This window comes from Manis javanica, chromosome 4 (genome assembly GCF_040802235.1).
Source record: "Manis javanica isolate MJ-LG chromosome 4, MJ_LKY, whole genome shotgun sequence".
Lineage (NCBI taxonomy): Eukaryota > Metazoa > Chordata > Mammalia > Pholidota > Manidae > Manis > Manis javanica.
Genome location: NC_133159.1, coordinates 9283390 through 9295870, shown reverse-complemented (window position 1 = coordinate 9295870; position 12481 = coordinate 9283390). Strand labels below are relative to the sequence as shown.

Here is a 12481-nt window from a genome sequence, read left to right as displayed (position 1 = left end):
CTAGCAGACTCTATTGTAGAAACAGATAAACTGATTCTAAAATTTGTATAAAATAAAGGTTCCTAGAATGGCCAAAACAACTTTGACAAAGTTGGAAGCTTTATACCAGCTGCTTCCAAGATGCACTATTAAAGCAGAGTAATCAAGACAAGGTGGTATCGGTATACAATCAATTATGTATTAATGGAACAGAATAGAGAATGAAGAACTACACACATACATATGTGGTCAACTGATTCTCATATAGAAGTGCCAAGATAATTCAATGAGAAAATAATAGCCTGGATATGTAGATGGGGGTAAAAAAAACTCAACCCCTCACTTCGAAAAATACACAAAAATGAAATCAAAAGAGAAGGGATCTAAAATCAGAACCTACAAATATTAAAGAGATAAGCAACTTTAAAAGATGACACAGAAGAAATTTTCCCCAACTAGTGGTAGACAAAGATTTCTTTAGCAAAACACAAACACACCAATCATAAAAGAAAAAAATTGGGCTTCTTACTCATAAGTTTAAGGCATAAAAAAATTGGGCTTCTTTAAAATGAAAAACCTCTGCTTTGCAAAGAACAGTGTTATGAAAATGGAAAAAAAGCCACAAACCGGGAGAAAATATTTATAATACATATATCAAACAAAAGGCTGTACCCAGAATATATGAAAGAAGGAATACTACCAACTCTGCACAAACTCTTCTGAAAATAGGAGACGGACCACTCCCAGTTCATCGTACAAGGTTGGCAGTGCCCAGTTACCAGAAAAGGCATTCTTTCCTATTCAAGAAAACTTCAAACTAATATCCCTCAGGAAGTTAAGATATAAACATCCATAACAAACCTGGAGCAAATCAAGAAAACTGTAAAAGCATCCAAGGCAATAAGTAAATGAATAAATGTGGCTGTATTCCAATAAAACTGTATGTATGTGTCTGTATGTGTGCATGTATGTGTGTACATATACGTGCCTGTGCGTGTGTATGTATGTGTGTATTCTCACAGGCCATAGTGTGCCAACCCCTGGAATAACTGAATGCTTTTCCCCTAAGACGGGAAACAAGGCAAGGAAGTCTGCTCTTAACCACTCCTTTCAACATTTTACTGGAAGTCCTAAAAAGGGCACTAAGGGAAGAAAAACAGATGAAAGGCAGAGACTGGAAAGGAAAAAGGAAAACTTCATTCACAGATAATATGATTATGTAGAATATCGTAAAGAATCTACAAAAAGGAACTAGAACTGTTAAGTGGCACTAGCAAAATTGCAGACTGCAAAGTCAGTGTACAGAAATCAACTGTATTTGTATGTACAGCCAACAAAGAACTGGCTACTAGAATTTTAAAAATTAACATCTGTAACATCAAAAACATGAAATGCCTAGGAATCAATTTAACAAAAGATATACACTTGAAAGTATAAAACACTGAAAGAAATTAAACAACTAACAGTGAAATATGACATACACCAGAATCAGAAGACTCAATAGTGTTAAGGGGTCAATTCTCCAAAAATTGACCTACAGATTCAACACGATACTAATCAGATTACTACAGGCTTTATTATAGAACTTGAAAAGCTGATTCTAAAACTCATATGGGAAAACAATCTAGAACGGCCAAAAACAATTCTGAAAAAATAGTTTCTTAAAATGTTAAATAGTTACCATATGACTCAGCAATTCCTTTCCTAGGTATTTACTTAGAAGAAATGAGAACATATATTCACACAGAGAATTAAACACAAATGTTCATAATAGCCAAAAACTGGAAACTACCCAATTATCCAACAAATGGGTGAATAAACAAATTCTGTTATATTCAAACAATGGAATATTACTCAGTAATAAAAAGAAATGCATGACTGATAACTTTGCAACAACATGGACAGACCTCAACAGCATTATTCTAAGAGAAAGAAGCCAGACACAAACCACACTGTCTGATTTCATTTATGGAAAATTCTAAAAAAGAAAAAAAAAAAAAGAGGCAAAACTACTGTGATAGAAAGCAGATCAATGGCTGCTAGGATGCAGGCATCAGAGCTAGGGGACTGACTGCATAGGGACACGATGTTATGAATGTTCTAAAAATCTTGATTGTGGTTCGGTTATCAGATTGTATACAATTGTTAAAACGCACTGAATTGTACACTTAAAATTGGTTAATTTTATTGCAAGTAAATTATACCACAAAAAAAGCTGAAAGTATAATGCACTAATATAACAAAATGTTTCTCATATACTAACCAGTGAAAAATAAAGATTACAAAACAGTGAGACAAGACAGTTTTAATTTTCTACTTACTCACATTTGTAAATTTTTTCTATTGCCTATGCCTATAAAAAATTTATTACGTTTCAATATAGCCTTTACAATATAAAAGGTTCTTCTTTCTTTTTGGTGCTAAGAACATAAGTCAGGAGAATTTACAACACAACTAACAGTGTTTTCATTTTTTAACTGTACATGATTTATCGGTATTGCCTATCAACCCATGGCTATGTGCATGTCTGCTTTGTTTTTAACTAAATGTTAGACTTACAAAGTAAATAGTATTCACTGTAGAAAATTTAGAAGAAAAAAGACAAAATAAAAGAAAACTGGTATCAGCCATGATCCCACCTTCAGAGAAAAATACTATTACCACTTTGACAGTTCATTATAGGAATTAAGAATAGGAACTCTGATGCCTGACTACCTGAATTTGAATCCCCAACTCTGGCCACTTACTAGCTTGGTGATCCTGGTTAAGCTAGTAAGTCTCTGTGTCTTACTTTCCTTATCTGTGAAATGGGAATAATTATAGGCCCTATTCTTAAAGAGTTGTAAGGATTAAATAAGACAACACGCCTAAAACTGATTATTTAGTGATTATTTAGTAACTATTATTCACACACCAACACCATACCCTTGGAGCACTTTTTTCCTATACACTACACAAACAGCTCTATTTTGAAGTTTAATATATTAACTTACAGATTCAAAATAACCTATTATTGGCATACTGTATAGATCTTCCCTTTTTTTTTTTATTAAGGTATCATTGATTCACAGTCTTATGCTAGGGTTCCCCATGACCAACACTGTGGTTACTACATTCACCCATATTATCAAGTCCCACACACACACCCCATTGTAGTCACTGTCCATCAGGGTAGGAAGATGCTATAGAGTCACTACTTGTCTTCTCTTTGCTATGCTCTTACTTTTTTTTTTAACATGCCTTAATAGTTACATGTTAATGGAAAAAGCTAAATCATGAGTTAACTAGAGTTACAGACAACCAGAGTTAAGAATTATTGTTTACTTGCTTATAAAAAGACAGTAACACACCTGCCCACCACTGCCTCATTAGGTAAAATCGTAACAAATTATCTTTTTCTCCTGTTGTATCTTTCCACTAAAATATAAGCTCCATGAGGGCAGTGACCTTGTTGTTCTTGTTTCCCATTATGTTCCTAGCACCTGGCAGGCTGTATGACATCATCATTCCTCAGTTAACATTCACTAAATAGTTTAAACAAATGAACAAATGGGGTTGTTAAGGATCAAATGAGATTATATACATGTGAAAACACTATGAAAATTCCAAAGCATTATTAATAAAAATATTAACTGAATGTACAGCATACTTATTTTTGTTATCTCCATTTTCCTTCTACAAGTGAGTCAAAAGAAGAGCAAGAAAAATAACTCACTGCTGTTGACACAGCTTATAGTGGTAACAGCAGAGTCCAGGTTCTTGTCCCAAGATTTCTAAATTGCAATATCACATCTTAGCTCCACCAAAAATGTGTACTCCCACTTGCTCAATGAATAAAGAAGCTTAATAAAAAAAACTACGTGTAAAGTCAAATACGCAGAGAAACTACATCATACTTCCCAGATAAATAATAGAGGAAACAGTTCATATTTGGCCCAATGCCCTTATAATTTCAAACATCAAGAAATGTAAAGTTCCACTGGATCATTATTTACAGACACCAGAAAATATAGTAATAAAAATCCAGCTATAAGTCAAAGGCAGATGATGATACCACTTGTCACCAGTACAATGGTAGGAGAAAGAAATTTAAATTTCAAACAAAATAGCCGCAATTTTATCAGCAAATAAAAGCAGGTCTTTAGTTCTCTCCAGAAATCAAAGAAATTCAAAACCCATCAATCTAAATAATTCAAACAGCTAGGATTAAAGATCCTTGAGTAGATCAGCTTTTCTTCAAAGCCCACACATTCAGCCCTGTTTAAAACAGAAAAACATTCCTTTAACCTGTTTGTCTTATATAATTTGATAAAGCAAAAACTTAAAAGGCTTACCTATTTAATTCCTGCTTACCCTAGAAAGTGAAACCCAATTACCCAGTAATGTACAGCATCTCATTTCCTAACTCAAATGATCCCTCACAGTAAAACTACTGTTTAAACCATGCAGGTAAAAATAGCTATTTTAAATGTAGTAACAATTCTAACGGACAGCATTTAGCAAAGTTTTATTGAAAGTCACAAAAATTTTCATAGCTTTGGACTAACAATACCCTTTAAAAGATTTTTATCTTATAAACCTAATTCAAAAAACTCAAAAATTATGCTCACAAACCTATTCAGAGAAGCATTACTCATTACAATGAATAACTGGAAGCAATTTAAATGTTAAAAAATAAGGAATGGCTAAGTAAACTAACATAATGGATTATACAGTCATTAAATAGGATAGCTATGAAAAATGCAAAGCAAGATGGAGATTATGAGAAAACATTAAGAAGAGCTGGATTCCAAAAATTAACACTTTACAAATTTACTATACATACTGTATGCTATTCGTCAATTTACTTTTTTCTTATGTAATACATTAATATAAAATATTTTACACCCAGTAATTGGCTCAAAACAAAAAAGCTGATAATACAAGTGCTGACAAGGATATAAATTAAAAGGAATTCTTAATACATTGCCAATGGGAATACATAATTGAGATGGCCGTTTTGGAAAACATGAAGGCATTATCTTGTAAAGATAAAAATGTGCATAGCCTGTATGCCAGTAATTCCACTGCTGACATCTCAGAGAAACTCTAACCTGTGTGCATTGAGACATAATACACAACAGCAAAACACTGTAAGCAGCCCAGATGTTCAACAGGAAAATGAATAAAATTTATACATAATAAACACAACAGTAAAATTAAATGAAATGCAATCACATGTAGCAACGTGACAAATTTATTTAACACACACAAAAAAGCAAGTCACATAACATTAAATACAGTTTAATACCACTTCCATAAAGATCAAAACAAAAGATATTGTATAGGAAGATTTTTTCTTTTTTTTAATTTTGAAGGGACTAGTGGACCCAAAAGTCAGGAGAGTAGTTACCTGAGGAATTGATAGGGGAATGAGATCGGGAAGGAACAAACGCAGCAGCCTTAGTAGTAGTGTTTTAGCTTTTATTTTAGTTGTGGGTTCACAGATGTTCATTTTACTATCATACTTTGTTACTTACATAGGTGCTACAGGTATTCTTTGATACACGTAAAATTTTTTTTTAAGTTTCTAAAGAGAGAAAAAAGTGCTACATACTCCATGATTATAACCATGGAAACATGTATGGGAGGAAAATGAAAATAAATTAAAACATGTATCAATGGTGCTAGGAGATTGGTACAACTGATCCTTTTTTTTTCCAGGTTCCCTATCATTTGATTGTGCTTTTACATTTTTTAAAAAACATTCTCTGGAAGACACAGGAAACTGGTATCATTGGTGGCTTCCAGAGAGAGAAACTGGAAATAGCAAATAAAAGTAGGTCTTGAGGAAAAGTAACTGAGGAGACTTTTCTCCAAATGTCCTTTTTTATTTTGATTTTAAATCAATAAATAACATATTCAAAAATTTTTAATTAGAACAAAGTATTTTTAGATGTTGCCACTATAAAGACAGTATCTATTTCTTAAGTTATAATCTTTTACCCAATACAATTCAGAAATACATAAATAACAAGTTTTACAAAGAACTACACTGTAATCATTTTCTGTGATTCCCAAACTCTGTGCCAGGACACCACAGGGCACCACCACACACTTACATGTGCACTTCCAGGACATACAGGTTTCTGAGGGAAACACATCTGTTGGAAGTGCACAAACTGCTAGCTTAAGGAAGTTTGCACTCAATGTCAGATCATGCTACATTTCTTTCAGTGATGGCACATCTTTGCAAAGCCAGGTCTTAAGCAGCTGCTTCAATAAAAAGTAAGTACCAGGAGAGAATAAATGTGAATAGGAAATGAGGTTTGTGATGTCCAGCCTGATTTCAAGTCTGAAAAGTTGTACAATACCCAAGAGACACATACATCCTACTAGTAAGTAATTATAGTTAAGAATGCAATAAGAATATTATTAATGCAATAATTCTTTCAAACAGCTACTAAGTTACTAGGACATATGTATTTATTAAGTTGTTTAGACTTACTTTGTAAATGGAAATACCATTAGGTGTTTCTTTTGGCCCAGGATGTACCATGGAAAAACTTTCAAGCCATTAAAGGAATCATAAACTAAGAAATTTAGAAACTTCTAGTCAACCCGAGGAAAACAACCTCTTTATATAACATATGTTCTTCACAACCTCTTTCCAAGAGAAGTAGTATCCCCATTTATGTCCTAAAATGGACGAGAGTCTTAAATGTTATCTATAAACTGTGTTTATCTTTTTGAGAGGAATCTAAAACTAAACTTAAAAGGGTATTGAGGCAACTTCTTCATGAACATATCTCCCCAGGCAAGGGAAACAAAAGCAAAAATGAACAAGTGGGACTATATCAAGCTGAAAAGCTTCTGTACAGAAAAGGACACGATCAATAGAACAAAAAGGTACCCTACAGTATGGGAGAATATATTCATAAATGACAGATCCGATAAAGGGTTGACATCCAAAATATATAAAGAGCTCACACACCTCAACAAACAAAAAGCAAATAATCCAATTAAAAAATGGGCAGAGGAGCTGAATAGATACTTCTACAAAGAAGAAATTCAAATGGCCAACAGACACATGAAAAGATGCTCCACATTGCTAGTCATCAGAGAAATGCATATTAAAACCACATTGAGATATCACCTCACACCAGTAAGGATCACCACCATCCAAAAGACAAACAACAACAAATGTTGGCGAGGTTGCGGAGAAAGGGGAACCCTCCTACACTGCTGGTGGGAATGTAAAATAGTTCAACCATTGTGGAAAGCAGTATGGAGGTTCCTCAAAAAGCTCAAAATAGAAATACCACTTGACCCAGGAATTCCACTTCTAGGAATTTACCCTAAGAATGCAGCCCCAGTTTGAAAAAGACATATGCACCCCTATGTTTATTGCAGCACTATTTACAATAGCCAAGAAATGGAAGCAACCTAAGTGCCCCTCAGTAGATGAATGGATAAAGAAGATGTGGTCCATATACACAATGGAATATTATTCAGCCATAAGAAGAAAACAAATCCTACCATTTGCAACAACATGGATGGAGCTAGAGGCTATTATGCTCAGTGAAATAAGCCAGGTGCAGAAAGACAAGTGCCATACTCCACACTCAACTGTGGAGTATAAGAACAAAGAAAAACTGAAGGAACAAAACAGCCGCAGAATCACAGAACCCAAGAATGGACTAACAGTTACCAAAGGGAAAGGGACTGGGAGGATGGGTGGGAAGGGAGGGATAAGGGCAGGGAAAAAGAAAGGGGGCATTACCATTAGCATGTATAATGTGGGGGGGGGGAGCATGGGGAGGGTTGTACAACACAGAGAAGACAAGTAGTGATTCTACAGCATCTTACTACACTGATGGACAGTGACTGTAATGGGGATTGTAGGGGGGACTTGGTGAAGGGGGGAGCCTAGTACACATAATGTTCTGCATGTAACTGTAGATTAATGATAACAAAAAAAAAAGGTATTGAAACATGATATAATGAATAAAGAATATAAGCTCTCTGATTACAGTAAGATATCTGTAGATAATCAATTACATGGAGTACATTAGTAAACATAACATTACCTAATTACCTTTACTTTTTTCTGTGGACTTTCTAGATTTATCTCTGTAGGCTTACAAGTTCTACTGACCGATCAAACTGGAGAAGCAACTTGGAGCAATGAGGCTACCTACCGTCTGCCCCTCAACAGCAGCTCGCTGGCGCCCTAACACATCTTGCAGCTGAGTGAAATGCTGAATGAAGGCCACCACCTCCGCCTGAAAGCGCTGGGTGTGCACATACTGCACAGAGGCCATCTGCAGACTCACACGAATATCATGTTCTCTCTGGAGCAGAGGATCGGGCCGTCCGTACCTAGGAATGAGGGCAAAAGCATGACTCAGACAGCTGCAAGATATAAGTTAGTGTTTGAAGAAAAGGCTGATTAAGGGGTTTACTTGAAAAGAGCTTTCACTACTAACGACTAAAATGGAAATCCACTATAATGTTTTACAAAGCAAACCCCAATAGTTACTTCCTTTCTAAGCTTCAGCAATGTGCTAAGGACGCTAAATGAAAGTCTCATGTGATAGGGCTATAAACAGATGGGTGGCTCTGGGCAATAAACTCACTCTTGATTCCAGAACTCACTCAGAAGCCACCTGTAATTCAGAGCTTTCACCTGGGCCTTTTTTTCCCCCTGTGTTTCAGGAAAACTGACTATTCCTGCTCAAAGACAATATGGACTGGAGAGATAATAAAATAAGGCCATGAAACAATGAGTGAAGAAAATTGGGCAACAGAACAAATGTTTTGGGGGATAACTGTCTTTCAGAGGCAGAAAGAAATCATCTTTTCACTTCAGTGAAATGTAGGCCAAAGAGAATTAGCATCTATCTACATTCCAAGATAAATTAGAAAATTTGTATGATTTTGAATTTAAGAGAGCACGGTGTCATAATAATAAGTGGTTACCCAGGACATAGTCATTGAGGAAAGAAACTCTCTTTGGTAAGCACCAATTCTGTGTCAGGCAGAGAATTAAGAGTTTTATATTAATTATCTCATTTATTATAGAACCGTGCCTCCAAACTGGGTAATAGCATAAACAAATCAATCTAAATTCTCAGTAGTGTATGATGTACTCTCCTGAAAAGAAAGGATAAGGTTCTCACACATCTTTAGGAACAATTTTCTCAACTCTGGTTGAACATTAGAACCCCTTGGGCAAGTTAAAAAAAAAAAAAAAAGACCTGAGCACTACCCTAGACCAGAATGTGTGGGGACAGAGCAGGATATCTACGTTTTATAATAGCTCTCCAAAAGGTTGAAAACCACCATTTTAAACTCAGCCTTCTGAAAAAAAAAACACTCTGTAATAACTACATAGGCCTATATATGCCTTCTAAATTCTAAAATTAAGAAGATTCAATATAGGTTGTGTTTATACAGAAAAAGGTACATGATGTGATTTAACATCCATATCTTCAACAGCTTTCTCAGGCTAAAATCATTCCAGACATAGAGCTGGGTGGAACACAGAGCTAATCTAAAGTAGTCTCCTCAATATTTAGATAGAAAAACCGAGGAATGGAGATTAAGTGACCTGCCAACAGTCACATAACAAGTTAGTGGGAAACCAGCATGACAGCCCAGGCTTTGTAATAATCAGAATTATTTCTATCATACCGCATCTGTTTATGTAGCCTGAGTAGACCAATTCAACACAGATCCATTTCAATATAAATCAGGATTCCTCACAATCAGATCATGTCAATTTTACATAAGAATGTAACATTTTTTAAAACTTTTCTTAATCATTTAGTTGACAAGAATTTGCAACATCATGCAATTGTGACAAAAATATCAAGTGAGAAAAATCGATATTTTTACTTAAAAGCCTGGAAGATGAGTGCTTCTTCCCCACTTGTAGTGAACCGCTCTCTGTAGAACTCTCCATGGGCTGTAAGGTCACTTAGAGATAGGCTCCCAATGCTCCCCTGTAAGGCCAGGTCTCCCTCTGGGGATGTTAAAATTAGAACACACTCTTAAGTTATCTTTTTATGTCATACACTTTAAATATGTTTGGAACAAAAGCTAATATACACATGTCTCAGACTTCTCATTATTTTATCAAACTAAATATCAAAATCAAATTTTCATATTCCAATACAGCCAGAAAAAAGATTTATGCAATAGTTCATATGGTGAAAATGCAGAAGCCCAAAGGGAATTGAAGTAATACAGCAACATCAGATATTAACATTTGCAAGGGAAAAGAAGGTAAATGCACATTCAAATTAAAGGACAAGGCATTCATGAATACAGACAGAATGGGATTCTTTCTGAGATCAGTCAGCTAATTAGAATTAGTGAAATAGCACAAGGTCTTCTCATTGAACTACAGATAAAAAGAATAAAGGAGGACGTGTAAGTCAGGTATTCAAGCAAGTTTTAGGGTGATTCAATAAAAAGGTGAAATTGATGGAGAATCTGGAGACATAGAAGTGAAACTACTCTTGTATCACATGAGTAAAACCCCTTGAAGGTGGGTAGAGGAAAGGAAGAATGGTGAACTGTACACCTAGACTGTGAGACCTTAATGAATTATTCTTAACTTGGTGTGGATGCTGAAAAGGGATATTCTTAACTGTTGCTTCCAATAAAACAAATTTTACCATCATAATTAACAAAACAATGATCAAGGTGTTTGTATTTGGCAATGAATTGAAGACACATACTTATTTTTGACTCTTAATGTCCTCTAACAAAAATACCCAAGCTCCTTCCAATTTTGAAGACCTATCTCTTCTGGGAAGCTTTTATGAATTGATTCCTACCAGGCATAAAACCTCAATTTCTGTTCACTTCTTCCCCAAAAGACATTCTTATTTTTACTTATAGTCAACATTAGAGCTTTGTAATCTTCCATATTTAATTACCTATTCCTTAAGGAAGGAATACTGCTTTACTCACAGTTTATAAATCCCTACTATTTAGAATTTGATGTGGCTGATCACTTGTGTTCTGTTGGGAATTTCACCCTGCAGAGTCCCCTTAGAAATAAAGCCTGCCTGAAACCATGGCTCCTTTTGGTAGCTAAACATCCGCCCATCTAAAACCATACCCCCTAATGGTGGCTCGCTCTATTTATGGCAATAGGTAGAGTGAATATATGCCCTGGTTTCCCGGTCATCCCTGTTACAAGCCTGTTTCCCAAGTGCAATTATTAATAATGCCCCTTTCACTCTCAAAAATGTCCCAATTTGGACAAAAAAAAAAAAAAACTATAGTCACCCCAGATAGTTTGTAAAAACACAGATAGATGCCAGGGTCCCATCCCTATCTACTAAATCAGATTCTTGCAACTGGGAAAGGTTGGGAGTTGTGCCAAACATCTGCATTTTTAACAAGCTATCCAGATGATTCTGACCATTAAGCCAACATTTGGAACAGCCACCACAAATCATGGCCAGACCAATAACCACAATCAAGCCACTGATTCCACACCTTACTTAGCATGTGAAAACAATTAGATTTGTGAGCAGGATGTTCAAATTCTTACCAGATTTTGGAAGATCCCCACTTACCAATCATTTCCAGGTGTGCCACTAATTTGGACACATTTGCTTTAGCAAGTTCACTGGTGGTCTTACTTAGCACAAGAGAGAGAGAATGAACCTAGGAACACAGAAGATAAAGTAAGGCAAACATTACTGGGAGAAAAAGGGTATCTTTCAGGCAAACAGCAGAACAAACTTGAGGAAGATGCAGAAAGGCACAGGAAACCTGAAGGTAAAATTTTGTTGATGCCAATTTCATTTCAGTTTTCTTTAGCCAGTTAAACCATAATCTAAGGAGAGAGCTGATAAGAAAGAAATACAACTGGACAATCTAAAACCCAGGTTCTGGGAGTCTTCTCTATGGCTGCTTTGTCTATACCTTGTTAGTGAAATACTTTATATTATAAAACAATTTTTCTCATTTTCCATTTGTCTTTAATACTGCACTATTCCATGATCACTCATCGAGATTCACTAAGGCAAACCTCACCCTAAGAAATTTGTCAAAGCAAAATGAAACATATGATTTAGAACTCTGTTTAATGTCTTGGATGAATATTTAATAGAAGCCCCCAATGACCAACTGGGACTTCACCTAGGAGCCAAAATCAAAGATTTCTTTCCAGGGCACAACTAGAAATAGAAGAAAGCCAAAATCCTCTGCCTTAAAAATACATTCTTTATAACTAATAACTTCTCTATTGGAATACTATCATTTTATATACTCAAAGGACTTACATGTCCAGGATGTATTAAGGCAGGCAACTCTGAATGCCATAGCTGGAGAGAAGGGATCAGTGCCAAGAAGGAAGAAGAAAAGAAAATCAAACCTCAATTCACACTCACTGCTTCCAAGTGACAGAGACCACGCCATACTCACCCCTTTTCTTCAGTGCCTACCACAAAGTGGGTGTTCAGAAAATGCTTGATGAATGACTGATTAGGAGAAAAAA

At 35.4% G+C, this 12481-nt stretch overlaps 1 protein-coding gene across 12 annotated transcripts in view; it reads right to left on the bottom strand.

Moving 5' to 3' along the window:
• The window catches only part of VPS13D (vacuolar protein sorting 13 homolog D), a 277290-nt gene that overhangs the window by 214701 nt on the left and 50108 nt on the right, over nt 1-12481 (bottom strand). For all 12 annotated transcript variants that reach the window (XR_012129991.1, XR_012129992.1, XM_073233217.1 and 9 more), the window contains 3 exons: nt 11556-11646; nt 9859-9985; nt 8160-8340 (listed from right to left, as the gene is read on the bottom strand). Coding sequence is in view for 10 of the 12 variants with exons in the window: in XM_073233217.1 (XP_073089318.1) it covers nt 8160-8340; nt 9859-9985; nt 11556-11646 (399 nt within the window). In the remaining 2 variants the exon portion in view is untranslated. The remainder of the gene's footprint in view (nt 1-8159; nt 8341-9858; nt 9986-11555; nt 11647-12481) is intronic.